The following is a 25,482-nucleotide window of genomic DNA, read 5'->3' as shown; positions in this document are numbered from 1 at the left end:
TCTGCAATTTCTCTACTTCAAACTTTAATAAGACTGTTCAACAGAGAACTGATGCTTAACAAAAATTACTTTGTTAAATCAAATGCTTTGGGGGGGAGGAAACCCAAACAAACAGTATGATATGGCACTGGCACAGAAGTTAATTATCTTAACCCCTGGCTGACTCTGGCACACAGTGTTAAAATTAGACATTTCATCCAAAACACACACAAAAACCTTTTTCAGTGCACTCTTGCCTTTTTTTTTTTTTTAGTAAGCTGTACTCTGTAGAGTAATCATCACTTGGCTGCCTTGACATGACATCTAATTATGAGGCCACTCACCCTAATTCATATGAAACGCTATAGTAATTCTTATGTTCTCTTATTGAAATCAACACAGTGAATAAAAAGGGAACTAGCCCAAAAAAAAATCTACTTGAACTAAAAAAAGCAATGGAAAAAATAAATTGGAACCTAAATTGTAAAAATAATGAAATTCCATTTCAAAAAGCAGGAAAGGACTTGGTCTGAAGTCCAGCCAGACAGTGTTGTTCTGCCTGCATTGCTCCAACAGTAGCTGGGTCCAGCATCATTAGGTGATGAACAGCTGCTGTGTGTAAAAGGTAGAAGTGTGAATAATGTGGACGGAGTGGCACCTGGTTGGGGGGAACGACTCCACTCATTATGAGGCTGTATGGGTGCCAGGAAACAAGCGGTAGACAGGATGTACCGCCAACCGCGCTGCAGCTGAGGCTTGGGGTGAGCAGAAAATGTGTGTTTGTCGGTCGGGGCCAGGCCTAGCAGCCCAGTACCGTGGATGTGACAAGTGCGTTAAGGCCAAATCAGGGGGAGGTCACTAGCTAGGCAGAGACAAGTCTTTTGCCCAGTAACACAATCTGTGGCTTGGGAAAACCAATGCAGTAATATTAAACAGTGTGTCACAGATTAAACATCTATTCTACACAAGTTTACAAGACAGAATAAATGGTGTTGTGGCAGCTGTAAGCTGTATGTTCAGGTAGACCCCAGCTTATATAAGCACTGATTTGAAATAACTGTACGGTTCCTGGAATGTCACCTGCAACTTGGCAGCCCCTAAAACTGAGCTCTGTCTCTCCAACACTGCAGTGAAGCATGTGCTAATTTTTCACAGATCATCAGAACTGTCAGCTCTGCTGGATAAAACTCAAGTCAGCTTGCACTTCGTAAAAGGATACAGGTGGAAGACCCAGGTACAGAGTTTCTCCTTCTACCCAGTTCACAAATTCTAAGGAGGAGAACCTGATGACATCGAGTATGATGAGGATGTCATTCTCCCTGCTGCACAGGCGTCATGGTCAGTGGCAGTCCCATCAGTAAGCCGCCGTCTTTTCCAACACCCCATGAAGCCCGCCCACATGTAGTGTAGCTGGGGCTCTATTTGAGTGTGGTTTGGAGAGATGAGACATTTCTGGGATAAACAGCTTGCCACAAAGTTACTGTCAAAGGTTTTAGGGCTGGTTGTGATTGTAGCCTCGTCCATTAAAAAACCTCAGTGTGGTTACCGTTCCTTCAGCTTACCAACCTGAGCTGTTTAAGGTGATCTGTCTCCTGTCAGAGAAGTGCTCCAAGTCTGGCCAACTGATATGAGCCGATTCATCCACGGCCAAAGACACCGAGATCTAAAGAACCCATACTGGCCCAGTGTGCCACAATAAGCGAGAACTAGCTAGAAATGCCACACTTAGATGGACAGCTTCGGCTCTCTGGGTACCATAGTGCTGATATAGTGTTTGAGAGATGGCGTCATTTCATTGCAGTGCTCTGTTTTAGATGTGTTATGCATCCTACACCATTTGCTATATAGTGGTAAAACATTTTTCACTGCCGATGTGCGTTTGGCTTCAATTTTGGCTGGGCAAGTGGGCTTTGGAAACATGCCAATTGGTCAGCATAGGCTTATGAGAAGGTTTATAAAGGAAGCCCATCAGCTGCACCCTGCTTTTAAGCCTCTAGCATGCCTCCTGCAATTTGCCCATCATTTCAGAGGCTCTCAGGGCTCCTTTGAAGTGTGCTGACTTGAAGGCACATTCTCTCAAAATTATCTTTTTTGCTGGCTTTCTCAGAAGCAAAAGGGATGTGTGAACTACATGTTGTATCTGCCATAGTTCCTGTTTGAAGTTTTCGAATCACTATAGCTACAGTTAGCCTGCTTATATATGCCCCACTCTTGGGGGGTACTGGCTTTTCTCCCCAGCTGTTTGTTGATGAGAGTAGCTTAATTCACTTTGTTATGTACAGCCTTTGTGCATCCAGTTGGATTGGAAAGAAAAGAAAAGAAAAGAAAAGGAGAAAAAAGGAAAGCAGCTCTTTGTTTCCCAGGTTCCCACTCATTGAGGGAAGCTTCTTACCTTACAGCGGTCAACACAATGGGTGGTGGAGGCTATTATGTTGGCACATTACTGCCGAGGACTGAAGTCTCCTACACGCGCAATGCCCCAGACGTGCAGCTAGCGTATGGGCCCCTTTTCTGTGAAGGATATCTAAGCAGCTGCTGACTGGCCATGGCTACAGATGTTTATTAGGATCTACGAGCTGGATACGCCTGCTCCTTGGAACACTCAGTCCTTAGTATGGGCACTTAAGGTCTCGTTTATGCCACTGTGTTGGTAGAGTGCATTATAAACCTGAGCAGAGCTTTTCAGATCCATGTCTACATCTCCACTTAGTGTCAAAAATACATGGAACAACCAGTAACATGTGCATTTTCTGCTCATGTTTGTGTTTTATTGCTTTTTTAGTTTTTCCACTGACAGAAGTCATATCATGAAAAGGTCTTTGCAATGTAGTGAGTGATAGAAACACTTCAAAATGTCTACTTCTGTCACCATCTTGGTTATGCACATTTGGCTTATTGGAAACCAGCATACAAATATGTCTTTGTAGTCTTTGTATTGGTTGTAATCACATCAATTCCTCTCACTGTGAAAGCTATATGAATGGACAACAATGTAACCAACTTTCCTAGGCTGTAGTGTTTTGGTCAGGTAGATTTTCTGTAAACAAGGTTTGAAATGAAATGTTTAGTCACTACGGTGTCCAATATACATGTATACACACATGCCCACTTCATATTCATACCTATCAAGAGTGCAAGAATATATTTAGCAAGTGTTTAAATTACATAGACTCTCCAGCATAGTGGTAAACTAGCAATATTGTACGGCACAGAGTCACTTCCTTCCCCTGTGCCTGGAGTGGCCTTTGTCTTTCAATGTCCAAGGTCACACAGATCTATGCAGGCCCCCCTCTGACAGTAATTACATATAGCCTCCGGAGAGGAAGCAACATGCACAAGGAAAATAGGGGGTGGGGGAAGACACAGCAGTACAAAGCAGAGAGATGTGTGTGTGTGTCTGTGTGTACTGGGAGAGGTGGGGGGCATGAAACAATGAGCGATAAAGACCCTTAAAATAAACTGAGGATTAAAGAGCTTCTCGCTCAAGCTTCTTGGTGACTTGGAAACCCACTCCTAACGTGAAATTAATCACTTATCGAGTCTGTGTAAAGATTTTCATATACTGAAAAGGAGAGAGAAAAAACAAGCCCTTATATCCTTATTTAATTATAAATGGGAATAATTAAAATGGGAAAAGGGGTAAAATACAGTGCAGATACAGAGGGGCCCAGGAGAATAAAAGGAATTATAAACCAAATTTCCTTCGTTTAGGAAAAAAAAAATCTATATTATATATACACACACATTTTTTTAAAGTACAGCAACAGCTGTGAAAGCTTTTCAATACCCACTGATCACAGCAGGCCACAATAAATAAATAAATACATTCCATCCTATTAGATAGCCACAACTCCCACAGGGTTAATGGTTTGGAAACTGCATCTAAATATTAATGACTGTAACCCGACCGATTGTGTGTGTGTGTGTGTGTGTTCTCTTTCTTTATCTTTTTAATACATGCATCATCTTCTCATTATATTGGACTTAAAACATCTTTTTCTGCCTGACTGTTCATTGGTATTAATATCTACACTACTGCTAAATACTAAAGTCCTACTAGTCAAAGTCAAAGTCATGTTGTTTTACAGCCCCTGTTATAAAAACGTGTGTGAAACGCTGATGGATGGGAATGTCAGGTATACTACTATGTTAAATTTTAAATACATCTGTTGGTATATATAAATTCAACTCAGTGTTTACTCATCCGGTTAATTCCTGTTTCATATGACCTTACTTGACACATGTTATTACCTATAGATTGGAATCAGGGCAGTAGCGAGCACATATGTAGAAAAAAGCCTGCTATTCCAGATGTTTTCAGACATTGATAGTGGGACAGATGCTATAATCACTCTTTCACTTATGCATTTATGTTAGGTGGTATGTTGTCATCAGTTGCAATCACAAGAATATTAAAAAATTCTGCCTCCACTTCCAAGCTTATCTGAGTATATAAAAGTCCTTTTCAGAAAATTTTTTGGGGTGGAAGTGGGGGCATGTAATGATAAAGCACTCAGCTTGTATGATTTTACAGGCCCTAACACTTTGATGTTCTCTTCAAGAGGTTGGTATGACTTAATGTAGCTTTGAGGGAGCGTCAGCGAAAATGAAAGAAACCAAGGGAGAAAAGGAGATGGAGGAAGGAGGGGAGGGGCAAACAACATGAAGGAGAGGGAGATGAGGAGAGGAAAGCAGAGGGTGAAGACCGGTCAGGTTTTTCTTCCCTGCTGAGAATAACATTTTTTTTTAAAGTAGCACGTAAGTCTCTTGGTAGAAGAACACGAGCCAATTAAGAGGGAAAAAAATAAATTAAAAAAGCCCTAGCACTGCTGGATCATCTAAAAATCAAGCCTTTATATGAGAAAAGATTAAATAACTCACAGCTCCCCTGTCAAAATGCACCGAGAGCAGCAATGTTAAAAAAAAAAAAAAGCAGATTGTGTACAATTTCTTTAAATGCAACACTTTAGATTCTACCCTGTAAAAAAACGTTGAAGTTGTAAATACCTTGCATCTTCCATTTCCCCAGGTTCGTTTATAGGTATAAAGAACTTATGAGAAATATGCTAAAAATCAATAAAAATGCTTTGATTTGCTCTTTTATGTGTAGCTTGAGTACATTCTATTTCCCACAAGACCATGAACTCCTACTCAGTTTTAGATATTGTGTAATATATTTTTGCTTCTATCCCACCCCACCCAACTGAAAATAAAGGATGCTGAAAGCATTAACCCTAGTTTCAGGTTAATGTGCCATGTATCATATATTTCAGCATCTTCACAGAGACACCCAATTAAGATCAGTGATAAAGAAAACCCCCCGAAAACAACTCACTCAACCTGAACATTAGTCCTGACTTGCAGGAAAGTGAAGCTGAAGTAGCCAGAGGCAGTGAAAAGGCTTTAGATTTGAATCTACAGCTGATAGAAAATATTGTTGAGCGCATGTCACAATACCCGAAGCTTTCAATGTACAGAAAGGTTATACAAACAATTGTGAGCTAAATGTTTTTCACAGTCATAAATGATTGGATTATTAAGATGCGTGTGATGCTTAGGCTTAGATTGGCAGTAAATGAAGGCAAATTAATTAATGATGACAGTGAGGCAAATTAAAAGGTGGCCAAAGTCAATTTCATGGCCTCTACCAGGCGACTGCCAGTGAAGACAGATGTGGGGGGCGGCAGAGAGAGAGAGGAAGACCTCAGAATCCTGAGTTGCTCCTACAAACTGGCAGACGATGAAGGGATAGTGATTGGCATAAAGGATTCAGATCTGTTCCAGCTAGTTTGTCAATGCAGCTTTTAATGTATTTGCATGTTTCTAAATGCAAAATTGTGTCATGGCAATAATTAAAGCTACATAGACAGAATTTAAAATAGACAACCCACCCCTGAAGCGCTCTCCCCTCTATTCTAAACCCTTCAAAGCAGATAAGCACATACTTACATATTTCAAGCCTTTTTTGTGTTTTGATTTGGATCATTATGGCTTATACCTCATTGTAGCCCAAAAAAATGAACTTTTTTGAGATGCACAAGTACAAGTGCCGCGTTTCATATGAACTAAAACAAATTCCATGTTGTTTTTAGGCTTCACACAAGACTTGAAACCCACTACCTCTGCTCATCCAATTGAGCATGTATGCCTTACTTCCTACTCAGACTTTTGTGTTCACACTACTCATCTGATCTGATCTCAAGAGTTCTATGATTGGCTGGATTTTCTAAAGCCCAAAATCAAAGGCCAGCAGAAGTGCTGGAGTCTAGTCCCCCCACATTGCTTCACGGTGGATCATCATAAAACATTTTTTTTAAAACCACAAAAATTTCAAACAAATTGCCTATCCGAGCTTTAAATGGCAAACTTTTTGTTATCATAGAGAGAGTAGATTAAATTGTAAGACTCCATTTGACTTAAAAAAAAAAAACTGCAAACATCAATGGTGACAGGAGGGGATGTAGTGATTTATTCCTATCATTTAGTAGTAATAATAAGCGGGACGTCCTTTGTTTTGTCTCCTGGTGGGAGGGATGCTGCAGCAGGGGATGAGCCGAATGTCTGAGTAGTAGAGATAATTGTCATTCATAAAGTCAGTCTGGTGTTAAAAGGGAATAAAATGCAAAGTCCTTGCTTGCCACCGCTGTTGGGAGCTGGTGTAGATAGTGGTATTTAGTGTGAATCTGCAAAAGCTGACAGAAAAAAATCTGCAGCTTGAAGTAAAACAGCATGTTTATAAAGCAATTTCAACTTTTCTAAACTAATTCTCATTGGTTACTCTATCAAATTTTATATTCACTGGAGTCTGTTTGTCTGGTTTTGCAAGCTGCCTCTTTAGGCCAACTCGAAAATTATATACTTGGAAAACTAAGTGAACAAAAATGAATTTTCACGCACTCCCTCACTCATGCACACGACCATCTCGAGGTACCTGTCTCTACATCCTGGGCGTAGAAGTGCAGGGTGTCGGTGATTTCAGTGACATAGACTGGTTTGTAGTTTGCCACGCGCTCCTTCTCCTCTGAAAGATGCACGACCTCCTCCACTGGTTTCTCCTCATAATTGGCCCAGACCTACAACACATACGAGGAGTAAAAAAATGTTTTAAAAAAAGACATGTCAATGCAACACAAACATGGAGATCAGATAGGTCAAGCTTAATGTGCCAAACATTTTTCAGGGATAGAAATTCATGCAATGAGAATTCGTACATGCTGCACCAGTGGCCCGAGATTTATAACAGCATGAGACTACTGAATGAGACTGGAATGTCATGCTGACATACCCGGTCTTGGTGGCATATTGCACAAGCAACAGCAAAGCAACATTCGTTTTCACTAATTATTTTTGGTCCAATTTCAAACCTTTGATGCTGCCAGCATGTGGGACAGTCCATCACTCCTATGACAGATTTCTGACCTCACATAATACTACAAAGATGTTTCTGAACACATATTTGCAAAGATCTTCCTCACGTCTTCCAGCAGTTGTTTTAGGGCAGGGGTGGGCAATTCCAGGCCTCGAGGGCCGGTGTCCTGCAGGTTTTAGATCTCACCTTGGGTCAACACACCTGAATCACATGATTAGTTCCTTACCAGGCCTCTGGGGAACTTCAGGACATGTTGGCTGTATCCCAATTCAGGGTCTGCAGCCTTAAAGGCTGCATTTTAAGGCCAATTACATCACAGCGACGCGACGGAGGCTGTCCCAATTCAAAGGCTGCTCGAAATGCGGCCCTCAAATGCGTCCTTCATTTCACTGAATTTTAAGGATGTGGCGGTGTAGACTTTGTGGCCCAACATATCCCAGAATGCATAGCGCAGCGGTGGGTGTGGATAATTTTTCCGGAGAGAAAAATCGGCGGAAGAGTAAACTTTTAAAAGTAAGTACTGAATATTATGTCACTTATTTATGTGCGAATGTTTAATAACGAAGAACATTAAAACATTACTGTTGGCCACATGTCAGCAAAGTTATGTGACATTAGCGATGTTTGTACTAACTTGGTTTTAAAGCCTTTACTTTAAAATATACGCCGTTCAATAGTTGATGTTAATCTTACAGAGAATGTGATGATTTTATGGATATTTAAAGTAAGCACTGAGACAAATTTAGTCATGCCAACATATTAAAAGAACAACATTTGTCTCTCATATATATAACACAGTTATATACACAGTGTAAAAGAAACCTGTCTTTGAGTGAAGATTTAAGGTGACAGGAAATATAAATAATATAAATAAATGCAGCTTGAATCTTTACTGAAGCTCAGGATTTGAAACAGAGTTCATTCACTGCTGTAATAACTAGGGGTGCAACGATATTCGTATCGATATTGAACCGTTCGATACAGTGCTTTCGGTTCGGTACGCATATGTATCGAACAATACAACATTTGTAATTTATTTTATCAATTTTCCTTCTGACGATGCTGTCTGTGTTGAGCGCTCAGTGAATCTGTGTTCGACTACTCCGCCTAGGCTGCACTGTCGAGCGCAGATCCACTGAGCGCTCAACACAGACAGCATAGTCAGAAGGAAGAGAGCAGGGCAAGCTAGCGAGACAGAAGTTAAGCTCTACTTGCAACAGGCAAATTGAACCTCATTCAGATCTGGCGTTTGGAATTATTTTGGTTTTCATGTGACGTATGACCCTGAAGGTAAGCGAGTCATGGACTAAAGTAAAACAGTATGTTGGATGTGCCATGCAATGCTCAATTACATTGGTGTGAACTAGTGTGTTAGCGCAGTTAGCTCGTTAACGTGTTTGCCGTCTAGCCCCATGCACGGAGCAAATAAGACAGGTCAGGGTGAAGAAGTGACAGCCAAAGAAAAGCTTACCACAAAACGGAGAAGTTATGACAAATCAGACTATAAGGCAAAAAGAAAGTGCAGCTTTATGGTTTCATGGACAAAAGAATTTCTGTGGCTGCAATATGACGAGCTAAATAACCAGGGCTGCACATAAGTGGTCCGCAGGTGCGCATTCGCTGTCAAAATAAAAAACACGCACAAGGGTTAGGGTTAAATTTAAAAACTGTACTTCTGAGTTAAAATATATATTTATAATTTTAATAAATGACAAATTAAAAATGCATGAACATTTTTTGTATTGAAAAAATATCGAACCGTGACACCAAAGTATCGAACCGAACCGAACCGTGAATTTTGTGTATCGTTGCACCCCTAGTAATAACTAATAATGATTGAAATTGTAACTTTAAAATTGGCCATATTAGATTTACATTACCAAAGTGAGATGACTTAAGTCTCATGAACAACATTAGCTAATTGTTATTTACTAGCTAATCTTAAATGACTGTTCAGTACAGAAGTGAAGCCCAATAATCATGATTTCACAGTCCCGTGGTCTCAGCCTCAGATACTTATCAAATCAAAGCTCGTGTAGAAACAAACAAACAAATGAACAAAAGATTTTGTCCTTCATTTCTGTCAAACAAAGCTGTATGAAACGTTTCCAGCTGTTAGTGTCATGGTTGCTAGGCAACCTGGGCAGCGCGACAGGGGCTAGACCGTCCCATTTCACAAGCCTCTCACTTCCGGCCTTAGCGGTCTTTGAGTACGCGGCCCGTGTGGACCGTTAAGGCTGCAGACCCTGAATTGGGATACAGCCGTTGAGGAGCTAATTTAGCCATTTAAATCAGCTGTGTTGGTTCAAGGACATCTAAAACCTGCAGGGACACCGGCCCTCGAGTTGCCCACCCCTGTTTTAGGGTTAAGGATTAAAGGTGGACCGAGGATCAAGTTAAGATTAGCCATGTAATGTCGGCGATAATATCACTCCCTCGGTAAAGAATGTTGTCAATTAGGTTCCTTCACGAGCACAGCAATTTATGAGGATGCGTGTAAGCAGGTTACATCCTTTCTAAGCTGCATCAAGGTTAGTCCTCTTTCGGCTCCCCAGGAGAAACGGAGGGCAGGAGGCTCATTAGAGAGAAGTGCTTTGCCTTGGGCCACATATCAAACTGCATGGATGTCAGCAAGCCTGCGCGTGTATGTGTGTTTACATAAAGAAGGGGATGCACCTGAAAGAGCAGGCGGCTAAAGGGAAAAGCAGCATGTCTGTATACAGCTTCAGGTACAGTAATAGCATTAAACACATGCATAAACACAAGACTGTTAGGATGAAAGCGAGCTAATCAGCTCCCTGTTGATGGATCATTGTGAAACAGGAGGAGAGGTTACGTGGGGATCTCAAAAGTCAACAAGTACAGCTGAGCTTCATACTGCTCCAACTTCTTGTATAGCTGTAGCCCGACTGCTTGTTACTGCACATTTCTGCAGGCTATTTGGGAACTGTTTACTTTTAAAGGTTACTGAAAAAGAAGAAAATGAAGCAGGCAGATTTTTAACAGCACACTGATATCAGCCAATTAGATTCTGGCTAATTATTTCAGTGCACGGTATCTTTCAGCTAATTAGATTAGCTGGTTTTACTGTTGTCATTTTTTCCACTCTGTCTTGGCTCATCTGCCAAGATGCACGTGGTAATCACACCTGAGGCTTTAGTATAACATGCGCTCCTCTGCGCGCTAAGATGATCCTGTACCTCGTTGATATGGCCCAGGTTTTATTCATGCCGAGGGGACCTAAATCTGTTCACACCATCATACTGTGGGGGGCACATGGTTTCTTTATCGTCTGAAGGCATATTTTAAGGCTGGGGCAATTGATGGTTTTGTTGAGCAAATAGTAAAGGGCCTGAAAAATGGAACATGCAAGTGCCAAAACTGCAGCTCCACGAATGCCCCCAGAGTTAAACTGCCCAACTTGACTGCAGAATTGATGTATTTGCAGCCTGCCACCAGATAACAGTTTTGAAGCACCACACAGTTAATTGTGCATAGCTTACAGCTTTGCAGCTTTGAGAGAAAGGAAATAAGACAGAAAGAATGTAGACAGGTAGAAATTCTGGGGGTAGAGGTTGATTAAGGTCACTTAGGGCTGAAAGCAAACCCCCCAAGATCAACCAATATTAGGATAGCATAGCTATTTTAGATATGCAGACTTTATGTGCACACTTACAAATGCTGGAATACACAGCGTCTAGTAATAAACATGATTACCATATTGCAACTGAGCTAGCATGACTTGGCTTTTGATCAAACCTGCAGCACCAATTAGGGAAGACAAAGATTAGAGTGTCACCATTCATTAGCCTGGCAGATGTCACTGCAGCAGTTTTAGGCTGATAGCAAGTTACGGGGGGACTGGACAGAGAGCACAATGAGAAGGCTTCATGTCGACATCCGATTCTATGATGTGTAGAAGCGCAAAGGTTCAAAGTTATAAACTATTAGAAAAAAACATGTTTTATTTAGGATATCCTCAAAGAAACAAAAAGCCACAAAAAAAAAAAAAAATAAATAAATAAATAAATCGCAACCCTGAGTTAATTAACTGCGTCTCTAATTTTGATCTTTACACTTCTGATCCTGGTGTCCACTTCGGAAGCAGATTTCTGCTAAAAGAAAACATCAGATCCCCGTTTTTCCCTTTGTTGCTGCATGATTGAATGAGGGCAGAAGGTCATATGTTAACATATTTATTATTTGTGGCCAATATGGATAAAAGACACTAGTGATCAGTGTGATTACAGCAAGATGAAAATTTATTCTGCACCATTTGAGTACATCATTAGAAAGAAGAAAGAGCTCTGTCACTTTTTAAAGCCATAAAAAAATTTTTTTGAAATATATGCACACAAACACACAAGCGTGCACACACTGTGCCCAGGGCTGATGACCTTCCGTGAGCAGCCAACCATCCTGTTTGTTCCACTTGAATGCAGGTATGTGACTGCTGCTTCTGCTGCTGCTCTGCAACTGCAGCCAGACGCTAGAGCCACCAAGCTGCCACAGACAATGAGAGAGTGAAAGAGGGGACGAGAGGAGAGAGATAGAATTATGGGGAAAAGGGATAAAAAAAAGAAAAAGAAAAGCGGCAGGCCATTTAGCTCATGTTGAAAGCACAAGTCCTAATAATGGAGCCCAAGCTGAGAGATGGAAGGTTAGGCTGACCTTCACAACTCTTGAATGACAAAACACACTTACACCCAAGTGAGTGACAAGTGAGTCCAGTGGGGTAATGTGGTGATGGGGAAAGGTTGTGCTCAGAGTGACTATCAGAATCACATTTAAAAAAAAGAAAGAAAAAGCTGGAAAAATTGTTGAAGCATGTGTGTTAGGGATTAGCTGATTTCCAATTTCCAGCTGGATTTTTTTGTTGTTTCCTCTAACTTTCATTCTGTTAATCTTCCATTATCCTGCTTCCTTGGTTTTGGCTACAAACGAATATGCCAACTCTTTTATTTTTCTAATCACTTTAACCGCACATGATAAAACTGACCAAAAAAATAAAGAAATTCTGCTTATCGAGCTGAGAAGCTTTGGCATTAGCCAGTGTAATGTTTAATTGCCAAATGCTGATTAAGTAACGAAAGGCAGTATAAAAAAAAAAAATAACAAAAAAACCCAAAACGAAACCCCAACAGCTCTGAAGAAAAATGAGCTGTCATGGCCAGGTTTTTACAGCAGTGCAATAGTGGCAAGCCTTATTTTCTAAGCCTGGCACCCAAGACACCTCTCTGGCTGAAGAGTACCTCTTTGACAGTTAAGTGCAGCTCTGCTCTGGATAATTAAGAGGTCTGCTGATTAGCTTAGAGTCAATTTATCTGAATATTTCTAATCTGAAGAAGATTGCCGCAGTCCAGAAAGACTAAGCAATGGTGCAACATTCATAGATTCACACATTCAAGCACAGGTGGATGAATACACAGACAGATGGATGACTGAACACACACGTAGTGCCAGAACGAGGGTGTGAGGGCTGGTTTGAACACTGATTAAATGTGGCAGTGTGTCAATTGTAGTAGAGTGTGTGTGTGTGTGTATGTGATTGTGTATGGTCTGTTAAGACTAAAATCACCATTGCTACAAAGTGTACACTTTTTTTACGCAAACAAACACCCCAAATTTTTATCATAGCAAGGGTCTAATACGCCAGACAAATGCAAATACAAGATTGAGAAGCAAAGAAAAAAACAAGGCCTCACCTCCAGATGTTAGAAGAAAACAGTGCAGTAACATTAACAAGTAAACATCTCAAATATGCCTCATTTAGATGCAAATTGCTTGGAAACAAATCTCTAAGAGAAAAAAAGTGTTTCATTTCATACAACTCACTTTCTCCACCAAATTGAGAACATCACACTTATTTGAGGCATAAATGCAATCACATTCGAAAAGAATATTATCTGTGCAACAAATTCAGTAGCTTTACAAGTCTTGTCCTCATATATGGCACTCACAAATACATGACACTCAGAGGAAGCACTGCCATCTGAGTCTAACACACTTCAGGAGACTAGAGGGCTCAGCCCACGCAACCTGGAGCAAACAGGCGTCCCTCGGAAAGAATGCTGCAAACTAGCTGAAGCTAGGGCTAATGTGATTAAGATAATAAAATCTTGGTGGTCTATCTTATTACATGTGTTTTACAAAGTTTCATTATTTATTCATTACCCAATCAGACTTGAAGAACAATTGAAATCAATAGGAGCACGTTGTTCATGCAAGTGCACTTTGTGAATCAATTTAGCCCCATTATATCCCTGATGAATCTCCCTTTAGCGACAAAGGTTCATTAACTCAATTGGAGGGCACGTTTTTTCTCTTTCACAAAAGCCTTTATGCTGCACATAAGAAAATAGTTTTGCTTTAAGATTCATTTTCATTTCTTAAGACTGTCAAACAAAAATACGTGGATGGTTGTTACTGGATACTGTATTAAAACGAAGAGCTAGATTGTGTTGACAAGATGTTGCCTTAAAACTCTAAAAGCTTGCTCCTAGAGAGGAATCTGATTTGCATAAAAAGTGAGAAAGAGCTCATTAGAAATCAGCAACAGTCTTATGTTAATGACTGGGTCAGGTTGGCAGAAAGGTGGACAGGCCTGGATTTTCTGTTCTTTAACAATGTTTCTATATTGACAAAGTCATTAGAGCTGGAAAATGATCAACAAGATGGACAGCCGCCACTTTCTCATAGCCTATTCAAGGTGGGGCTGTTCTTCCTCCACCTCGCCGCTTCTGTGTAAAAGGTACTGGGACGGGATTGGGAAGGGTGCTTTTTGTTGCGCCTTAAAGCTAGCAGCAGAGGCAGTCACAAAGCGGAATCATTGTCTGTGTGAAAGGGAAAGCCAGCATGGCAGGACACGCCACACTAGACACCAACACTGTTGAGTTACAATGTCATGCTGGCATGCCATCTTAGGACTGCGGCGGCATTATGCCGGCATCATTTGTGCACGAGCAAAGGCGCTGCAATGAGGGGGTCTTCGCAGCTGAAGTACAGCATGATATGGGGGCAACCGAGATGCAAGCTGCCTCGTCGCATCTGCCATAACTAAACAGAATCCTCCAAAAGAGAGAAGTGAATTTTCAAAAGTATCTAGTTTATAAGCATAAAACGTGTAGTTTTAACCCAAGTTTGTTGTTGTTGCACTTATAGAAGTAAATCAAGAGCAACAAACTCGCATGGTGGTGCAGTGGTCAGCAGTTTGCATGCTCTCCCTGTCCTTTTGTTCACTGGGTAATTAGTATAGCTGTAGTATAACTGGTGACCCTAAATCAGAGTAAATCTGCACATGAATGTGCGTGGTTGTCAGTCTCTGTGTCAGCCTTGTGAGGGACTGGCAATGTGTTCAGCTCACTGCCAGTCCCACTTTTACCTCTATGACAGAATCCTCCTCCATGACCCTGACCTGCACACGCAGTTAAGAAAGTGGATGCATGGATAATGATAATAATAATAATCATGTTTAATACAAAAGGTGAAGTGATGGTCTACTATAGTTATAACAATCTAATGCCAGTTGGAGGACTTTAAAATGATCTTGAATATGTGTCACCCCGACTTTATTCCCAGCAGCTGTTTTTAAAAAGACGACTTTACTCACACTCTGAGAATCATTTTGCTGACAGCTGACGCAGTCATCTTGAGCACATCATCTGTGACAGCTGTAATTCTTGGCTGTTCGACAGATTTTCTGTGGTTGGGAGATGCTATGAACTCGTTCTCATTTGTCACAAATTTCTTTCCTATGTGGCAGCGGAAACAGACTTTCAGAAAGTCCACCAGTTTGAACTGGGCTGCCTAACACTCTTAGGGCTGATTAACTGTGAAACACCCACTTTAAACAAAAGGGAACTTTAAATACTGGGCTAGCCTCACAGCACAAGACCACAAACATTTCAGCACATTCTGCATAAAGTAGGGTACATTTTATAGTTCTCAGGAATCTGACAACCCTCTGCTTTATCAAATGCAATCTCCAAATTAAGAAAACTCTTGTTTAATATTGATCTTATTTTAGGGCGACTCCCCCAAAACTTGTACAAAAGACTTGACTCATTTTACGATTATTCAAGGAGAGCAATTTATTTTTGGTATCACTGAAATGGTGAAAGTGCAAACTTTTTTCACTTCTCTTTTCAGAATCAGAACAATGTCTAACAAGGAGATACTCGGAGCTGATCAAGGTAGAAAACAGCTCGACTGACGGGCATTCTACCAGACTCCACCACTTTGATTTACTGACTGTTTAAGAGTTCATTTGTAGTGCAATGATCATAATGTAAGGCAACACTACAAGTTCAGGGTCACTGCTGTGTCTCTGACAACTTCCAATTCAAATGGAGTAGCCTCCACATGAAAAATGTCATTATTGATCTTGACTGGACAGCTACTTGACTGACAGGTGCTGCGAAAGCTCAATTGCTCTTGAACACTAAAGTAAAAAGACACTAGCCCAATACATCACATGGAGCATAAAAAAAAGACAGTGTTCAAGGTTAAGAGGGGTTGTTGATGGTACATTAACCTTCATGGCTCACCTTGTCTTGGTGGTCTAAGTAAGCAGGACAGGAGAATAAAAAACTGATTTAGAGGTTGAGGGACTTGCTTTGCAATATTCCTTGTCATTTCTTCCTTACCGTACTCATATTCAGACATAATACATGACTGTAGCCCTGGGAAAAATTGGTCCAGGTTAAGCTACAATGTGGTAACAACACCGTTTCTGTCACAATGGGCTAATGCAATACGACTGCTTTTGGGCCTGCAAGGCCACGTAAGTGGGTATGGTAACAAAACATGTCAGCTGCATACAGGCGTATGACAAGCTGTAAAAACTGGAGTCATACAGCACCAGTATATTAAGATTGGAGACATATCTTAATATACAATAGTATAAAAGTATAGGAGTCCAACAAAAGTATTCTGCCTTAGGATTCGACATGGCACCTCTTGCAAAGGTTGAAGAATAATCAATAAGATATGTAAATCGATCGTCTAGTTGATGCTTGCCAATAAAGAGGTCAAAATAGGTGTTGCGTGGCTTCTTGTTCTGCTGCCAGAGGTGAAACTGAAGTCTTGTTAAACTGAAGTTCCAAAATTCTTCTTGACTCGAGCTGACACTACTGGCTGCTGATTTCAACACTTGGATACACTGCCCACCAATGAAACCTAATCAATCCTAATCTGCTTTAACGGGAATATTAGGAAATCGGGGTCCACGTCGACATCCCGAGCCAAACCTCAATGAGGGCATAGAGGGAAAGGATGAGACGGATGGAGAGATGAGTCTCTCGGATGTGGTTACTTAGCAGATAAATTATGCATTAAAACTGCACAGGTGGTCTGGGACAGGGTTTTTTACGTGAAGGGAGGGAGCCGAGCAGCTGGGGAATTCATAACAGAAACGGAAGAGCAAGTGAAGGAGAGAGGGAGAGAGAAAGAGATACTCCCAAGCTTCATATCACAGCCAACAGATGTTCTCCCATCAAAGAGGCAGCAGGCAGGCGGCAAGGCTACTCAACCCCAGCTTTACACGGCTAATATGACCCCCACACATACACATACGTGTGCACGGACGTGCAAACAGCAGTCAAGGGCTTGGAGACGACCTAAGGCTATCATGGTGGCAACTTGTTACACTTTTTAAATTGACACAAATTGATCCACTTAGACGTGTGCGTGTGTGTTCGGGTGGGTGGTGGGAGTAGGTCTGTCAGACCGCTGACAAAGTACTATTAGCAACAAACACCAAGTTACACCTGACAGAGATTGGTGGTATGAGCATGTAAACTGAAGGGGGGCATGGCGTTACCATAGAAACAGAGAATGTGGGTGCATATGAAATCAAGAGCGATCTGCGTGCACGCACAAAAACCTACACCTGAGCTACCCTGCACACGGGTGCCACCCTACTCGCCATGTATGGAAAGACAGACAGCTGCGAGATCGATCCAGGCGTTGTTTACAGATGACATTCACAGAAGCGTGTTCGCACACACGCACACACGCACACGAGATGACAACATCAACAAACCCATGGTCCCTGGAGGTAGTCCCTCTAGTATATGGAGCCTTATGTCAAGTGGGCTGTTTCTTTAACTCGAGCAGTTTCTGTGTCTTTCGGAGGCCATTAAAAGATGATCAAGCCGCACAAGATCAGAGCAAACAAAGGCATCGCTGGGGAACAGGCATGCAATTAAAGTCAACGAGCTCCAAGAACATGATACAGAAAAATCTTCAAAGGTTTAGACAAAGAGCGAGAAGGGACAGAAAAAAGGGAGTGATACAGTAATTAAGTTGTGAGAAAGACAAACACTTTGTCTCACTGTATTTCATGATAACTTTGATTTTAAAAAAGGAAGAAGTGCTGCTGGAAAAGAGGGCCACAATTACAAATTCTGAGGTTTTGGTTCAGTAAGTTGCCTGAACCATGAATCATGCACTAATCTTGCAATTGTTTGCCAAATGAACTCTGCATCCTCCACAGCTGCCCTGTATCCTTAATGTTGGCTCTATAAAACAGTCTTGTTAATTATAATGAAAAACAAAACAAAACAAAAAATTCCTTCAATAACAATAAGGAAATAATGAGTAATGGTATTTGTTAGTCAAAGACTGGTATTTTCAGGTTGGCAATTTGCACAAACACCACACGAGTATAACAGCATCAGGGTTACGGAGTGGGCAAGAAAGAAACAAACAAGGACAAAGTTACCACGAGGAGGACCAGATAAAAGAAACACATGAAAAAGAAACTGTTGTGAAGACAATGTAACAGTGCCAGCACTGTGCCATGTGAAGCTGCTGGTAGTGCCTTAATGAGGCACCAGCAAAATGGGCATAGTGTTGGATGTAGAGATAATCAACTTAACGATGGAAAATTAATTTTATTTTCAAATTATAACAAACCTTTACTTAATGCATCTGTTAACACTAACACTTGAGCTTATACCAAATTTATAAATTAACGTATTACCAACCAAAACGCAAAGTGTTTGCTTTCCTTTCCCTACATTGAACACGCAGTGCTATAGCTACATAATTATGAATACTTAGTAATATAAAATAATATTTTCTAATATATTATATATCTCTAATATCTTCTGGCCAGCCCTCCCAGGGCACACAGCTTTCACCTCTCTGTGTTGATTTCCCTAGTAACTGTCCTTGGTATGACCTTGAGGCCAAATGTGTCAAGTTTACTTTCTATAGCATTACCTGCATGGTGCTTCTGTGTGCAGGGAAAAAAAAGGGTGGGGGGTGGGGGTTGAAATTAACGGTGACTGCACATCCGTTCAGCTCATCCCCTCTCCCTGCTCTGTCTTTCAAGCCTCCTCCATAAGATGTTTATAAGCTCAACTGGATTACTGTCCGTGAGAGCATGCTCTCTGCCTGATCACTGGAAACTATAGAAAAGCTTAAAGGAACAAGAGCAAGAAGAGAATAAGGAAAGACAAGTATAGAGTGATTAAGAAAAAGGACTACTTTGGTTTTACAGTGTACAAGTATGCAATTAAAAGACAATTAATCAACTTTTTAATTAACAGGCTAGGCCGTCCTGGATTGCCAAAGTGTTGCCATGACAACTGCCTTTACACAGGGTGGCAACATCCTCCCTAGTCTGTTTTTCTCTGTAGAAGAATCCTGATCATTGTTAGTGAGAAATAAGGGAACAGGAGTAATGTAGAGTAGAGACGGAGAGGCGGCGCGGTGAGGAACAGCAATGGAAAGCAAAAAGAGAAGTAAGAACTAGACAGGAGAGAAATAAATTGAAAGGGGGAGGATATTAAGGGCATAACATTCAGATTTGAGTGAAATCAGAGGTAAAAAACGTAAATGTCTCTGAATAACTGTTCTGATGTTGTTCCCCTGAATATCTGATGTTCCATTTACAAAAGTGAGATTATGAGCACTTCTATCAGCAGCGCCAAGGCAGGCATTGTCATCTGCACGTGCCAGAGCAAATCTCCAAGCTGACAAAGTGGTAAAAAAGGCATAATACACAACATTCACAGATCCCCCCCCCATATCTCCTCACATTTTAAACGGGAACGCTTAGTGATTAGGAGATTGGTCAAATAGATTCTGTTGTAAACTCCTTGACTGCATTTATAGCAGTGGAGAAAAAGAACCCGAGTGGCTTGGCCTGATGGCTTGCAGAACACATCACCAGTAAAATACTAAGTGAATGAAAAAGTGGTTGCTAAACACTTTATCTTGTACTACACGACAGGGTTTTTGCCTAATATAAACAAAGCCCGTGCATAACAGCTGAAAATCTATCCTGTGCGTTGTCTGCTCCTTTGGAGAAAACTGTTCATTTGAAGAATTTGGCAGGAAAACTAAATGCTACACCCAAAGCTGACATGGCTGCAGCAAAATACAATTTTAAAACATCATGAAACATTTCTCAGTTTGTGCTCAAGCTACAGAGATCATTCCCATATTACAGTAATATAAAGTGTACGCTTTCTCAGCAGCTGTATGTCTGAATTCCAAGTATACTTTTGAACCATGCAAAGAGCTTCAGGGTGACCCTTACTGGCACACTGAGGAAGTAGGAAATAAACACATAGTGTGTGGAGACATATGGTGAAAAGTCAGTAAATAATTGAAAACGGGAGAGAGAGAGAAAAATGCAGTATGAAAAGAGGCTGGTACAACAGCGGGAATCAAAATGTGGGGATGACGAGAGCCTGTTTATGTAACAGTCTCTCCCTAAGGCAAGAGAGGAGGAGAGAAGGAAAAAAACACAAACACACACACACACACACAAAAACAGCGGGTCCGTAAAATGCACAAAAACTCACTCCCAAAACTAGCAGAGTGTTCCCATTCTCTAGATTTAGAGGGGTTTTCCTGCAGGCTGGCAAGCAAGGATTCTGAACACAGTAGAAGTGGACAGGCCTAAATTACAAAGGAAGACTACTGAGAATTATAATAATTAAAAAGAATGTCCTGGAATGAATCAAAAATTATTTCCAACCTGGGTCTCAAAAAAAAAAAAAAAAAAGGTGTCAAGTCTGTAAAATCAGGCAGCAAAGCAAGGTGGGAATAAAGTTATTTCAGGCACCTTGCACACGCTCCAATCCCACGCCTAGTTTAACTGATGAAGCATAATATGCCAGTCATGCCCCTAAGGGTCAGTCAAAGAATAACTACGTGTAAATGCATAGAAAATATGGCAACATTCATGCTCTTGACAGTCATTTGAATAATTATGGTGGTGACATGGATGGGTCTATCAAAAATGTAACTCACAAGTGACAGAAAAGAGGGTGCAGACAAATAATGACTACAAAAATTTATGAAAGGCGAGAGCAACGGAACGATTATGTTAGGAGTCAATCTGAAGCCACTGATGAGAGCAAAATGCACACAATACCTGGTCTGATAACCTTAAGGTCCACAACCTTCAACTTCCCTTCCTATAATTGGTTGCACAATGACAATCAGTATTCATTCAGACAGTCTTAGAGCTGGTAGCGGCAGAAATGTAGCTCAAATTGGCCCTGTACTGATACAGCACAAGTGACAAAACATACAGGAAGTCAACATACAATGGCAGTTAGAGAAACTGTAACCTGGGAAGTGTAGGGATCCAAAATAATATTGTTAGAAATCATCACACATCAAGAAATTAAATCAATTAAAAATAATAGTAATAATGTACTTTGTTAGAGTACGGGTAAAGTAAGGGAGAAATGACAAATAAGTATCTAATTCAGAGCCTAGATTGCAAAAAGACAAAAGGGGAAGAAGGAAGTCAAAGACAAGCAGGTTGAATTAAAGATGAGAAAGATGGGGATGATAGTGTGTAGGCACTGAGGCAAGAGGAAACTACAGACTGTACTGTGAGCGGAACACGTTAGCTGCAAAGCCACTGAGTTCTTCCAACTCCTTTGATCTCAGTTACACACCTGAAAACTTTTCTGGTCATCTTGCACAGTACTGACTGTACTGCATTAAGCAAATGCCAAAAGAGCAGTAATTCCCAGTAAAGTAGGTGCCTGTAAGACCATATTTGGTCACAAAGACAGGCTCAGAAATTGACAGTAAGATCAGCTGTGCTGTTGTCGCTGGAAATGAATCAGTGCAACAGAAAAGGAGTAGAAGAGGGGGATAAAGTGAGAGAAATATAGAACTGGGGAGGGCGGTCATGAGGCAAATGGAGAAAAAGAATAAGCAAATTCATTTAGGAACAGAATTGGCTGCTCAACCAAGGGGAGTATGCCAATGTGTAGAGGACTCCGTGTCTGTGTGCAGGTAATAAGGAGAACTGATGAGGCGTTTGCTTCCACAGCGGCTATACAGTAAGCTGCTTCTCTCCATTTGTGGCTGAAAAAAACAAAACAAAGACGGCTCTGATCCGTCTCATCCGAGAAGATGCTAAAGGAACGCTTTGCATATTGGCATGACAACAGCAGCAACGCAGTAATCAAACACTGATCAGCCACAACATCGAAAATACTGACAAGCAACATGTATAACACCGATATTCTTATTACATTGCAATGTTTTGCTGCAAAACCCTAGTCCTAGCATTTGTGTGAACCTCTGACACAAAAACAGCTCAGGAAAAAGAAAGCGCTCAAGGCACTGACCCTGACCCCAAACTCCCCAGATCCCCAACTTATCAAACATCTGTGGAGTGCACTGAAACCAGCACAACTCACATACCCAGAAGGATCTGCCTCCTGCAAGACACGACAGGACGGGCAAGAACTCCTCTGGTGGAACAAGGGAAGTATTTAGGCAGGTGTTCTTGTTGTGGCTAATATGTGTAAATAGAAATGCAAATTCAGCAAGTCAGAGGTGTCAAAGGGGACAAGTACATGTCATAACCTGTTTGCGTGACAACAAGGCCAGCAGGGAAATGTCAAAAAGTCTCATCTTAATGCTTGGAAACTAATATAACTGGAACTCATTAAGTGGAACAGGATATGCAGATCCCAACCAGCGCAGGACCAGCATTTAAATGCTACCCTCAAGAAACAAATATTTAGCATTTCATTAGACAACAGAAAAAAGCAAGGGAAGCAGAGAGGCAGGCGGGGGGAAACGTAAGGGAGGGGTGTTTCTCTGCCGACCCATAGTAAATAGAGTTAAGTGTGGCTGCGAGCAGGGGCCCTAAAAAATGTCAAAGTGTGTGTAAATGACTATTACTTGCATGTCTTATTTTTAGTGCGATCGTAAATAGCTCACCCTGTTTTGCTCTTTTTCCTGATTAAATAAGGACGATTAGAGAGGACACCTGAAGCGGGGCAAAAAAAATGTGCAGCGTAAATCTTTCTGATTAATCTGCCTGATGACTCCCAAAAATACATAAATGTCAGTCATCTACGGAGAAAATGCCAGTGCTGCTAATGGACGTTCAAACGAATGGCATTATCAAAAAACACGATAAGAGTGGTTTGTACAAGGCACAGCAAATCCATGCTCGCTTCGGTTATCATCTAACTGAATCCAATCCTCTAAACTATTCAAAGTATTTAAAGCCTAAAGTTTTTCAAAGAAGACATTTAAAGGGTTCTATAAAAAGGCATAGTTTTACACACGGGTAGTTTGAAGTAAATGCGTAACAGTTAAGGAAACACTCATAATACTGCATTAAGCACAAAGGAAGAACCTCTGCTGCAACTGACCAATCAATGCTCTCCAGTCTAAGGTCAAATATGTCTGCGTTAAAATTCAAGGCTCATTGCTCTTATTGCATGCACTCATTCTGGTGAAGGTAGAAGGCAGTCAGCCACAAGTAGTGCTCGGCAAATCAAGTGGAAAAGTGTCTCCTTACAGTGTCCCAGGAGGGACTAACCCCCCCCCCCAAAAGACAGCAAATAATTCAGTAGCCCAACTGAAGTCAGTGCATGTCCTTCACACTTACTTTAATCAGCAAAGATGGCGGAGTAACTGGGGCAGAGGAGAGGGGAAAAAAAGAAGGGAAGCCCCAAGATATAAGAGGCAGGGAGAGTGCAGAGAGGCAGATGGGTAGACCTTTGTGTTTTTCTATTGCGGGTGACAGAGCTGAGCATGTGTTAATCAGCCATAATGCAACGCACTGTGTCATATCATGTTATGCTCTCTGTCAGTGCATCACCTCCACTCTCCCTTTTGAGCAACCCTCTGTGATCTCATGGCCTCAAACCTTCATCCTAAGACTAGAGCGAAGTGATGGGAGGCTGGGCGCCTGAGTCATTTCTACACTGATGAAGCAGAGGGAGCCGCAAACCTGCCCGCGAGGTCCTCCGCTAGGAGGGCATAAGTATCTTGTGCATGACTGGAGAAAGAAATCGTGTGGCCAATGACACAGAGACAGACGTACATAAACAAATGTATAGGATTACATGCAAAATAATCATCACGAACACAGTTGAAGAAAAGATGCAAACTAATGAAATCACGTGCAGGCTGCTGGAACACAGTTGCACAAATACACATAGAAAATGTTGTGCGAAACAAAAAAGGCCCACTTCCTGTTTATATGCTTCATCAAGTAGAATATTTCATATGAGGGTGTGGGCTCCTTAGGATTGGCCTGATGTCCTGGATGCATTTTTCAGATGACATTTTCAAAGACTGCGTGTTATCCTGCAACTCACGTAAATATATAATTCGCCAAGCAGAAGGTGGGACTGCTCAGATGTCACTGGGGTAGCTTCTTGCTCATTAAAAAAAAAAGGGAGGAAAAAAAAAAGAAGAAGAGAAAGAAGAATGTGAGCGCCATGTGCACGGGGTGCAGCCTTTGTGTCAAATGGAGAATGAAGCAAATAAAGATGGAAAGAATGTTAGTATGTGATTTCACAAGACTGCGAGCAGAGCTGACAGAGTGCTGAATTTGCAGCTTTGAATTGGGGAAAAGGAAGATGAAGACCGGGAAAATGAGAAAGAGAGAGTTAGAGAGAGAGAGAGAGAAAACTGGGAGTTGGGGTGTAAATAACACACACATTACTGGGTCCACTGATCTCTTCTTCTGTCTTTCTGTCTCTGCCTCAGGGCACAGAGGGTCCAGCTTGCCGACTAAAGTGGGGGTGGTGTCTCCGGAGAGAGCGTGCATGTGTACATCTGTGCGTGCACCGTCTGTCTGCACGGGCTCAAAGTGTGTTTGACTAAGCAGGAAAGAGACGGTGAGAGTATGGTGCGTGCACGTGTGGCACCTCCCTCCATCTGCAACAAAGTTTGTGTGTATGTGTGCAGATGTGTACACAGCACACTCAATCATATTATGTAATCTCTTAGCTATACAAAAAAAAAGAAAGAAAGAAAGAAAGAAAAAAAAAAGGCTCTGTCAGCTCTTTGCTTTTGTGTGGTAGGTGGTTCATTTTGTGCGTACAGTGCGGAGAGGGAGGATGAAGGCAGCCGTGCACTCACACGGGCATACACACTGGCTTACAGTAGTAAACAAACAAAAAGGAAATGGTATGCAGTCACATTCAAAACGCACATCTGCACACATTGTGCACGTATGAATGTGAAGGCACAACGCAGACAGAGACGGATGCCTGGGAATCTGTAGTAGATAATAGAATGCACGGTTCGCTCCATCTTATCCAAAGATGGGAGGTCTCAAATGGGTCACTACTCCCATAGTAACCACCCTGCAGGGAATGATGTCCCCCCTGCTGTGATCTTACTGTCGTTTAACACACATGCCACCAAAGCCTTCAACCTTCAGTTTGCTTCTATACTGCCCAATCATTTCCAGTATGTGAAATGATATAATAAGTAATTAACATAAAACACTTATTACAGTTGAGTACAGTATATAGTTAAGAATCTGCCGACAGAGGTTGTTTAAAACATGCTATAAAATAAACTTTGACTTGACTTATTACAAACACATTTTTTTAGTGCTCAGTTAGATTTATGCAAACTAACACAGAGATGTCAAACTAATAGCTCGGGGTCCAGAACAAGATCACCACAGGATCCAATCTAGCCCACCTGAAATGTGAAACTTCTAAGAGTAAAGTGCAAATGCTGGATTTTTCCACAGTACTCTGACCTTAAAAATGAATCACATCACAAGAGTCTAAACAGTTACTTCTATTTGAATCAGTGGTCTGAATAATTGTAGGTTTTACAGCCTTCCTACAGATAAACACATCACCCACACTACACCAAAGAAA

The 25,482-nt window shown here is 41.3% G+C and overlaps 1 protein-coding gene across 1 annotated transcript in view; it reads right to left on the bottom strand.

Annotated features, from left to right (window-relative positions):
• Nucleotides 1-25,482, bottom strand: part of snd1 (staphylococcal nuclease and tudor domain containing 1) — a 176,916-nt gene that overhangs the window by 32,507 nt on the left and 118,927 nt on the right. Inside the window, exon 18 of the mRNA XM_013910931.1 lies at nucleotides 6,911-7,052. Coding sequence (XP_013766385.1) covers nucleotides 6,911-7,052 — 142 coding nt within the window. The remainder of the gene's footprint in view (nucleotides 1-6,910; nucleotides 7,053-25,482) is intronic.

The sequence above is a fragment of the Pundamilia nyererei genome, unplaced genomic scaffold (assembly GCF_000239375.1).
Source record: "Pundamilia nyererei isolate P.nyererei 1_Seehausen unplaced genomic scaffold, PunNye1.0 scaffold00052, whole genome shotgun sequence".
Taxonomy (NCBI): Eukaryota; Metazoa; Chordata; class Actinopteri; order Cichliformes; family Cichlidae; genus Pundamilia; species Pundamilia nyererei.
Note: the sequence above shows the minus strand (reverse complement) of the source record. Positions and strands in the feature narration are given on the sequence as shown.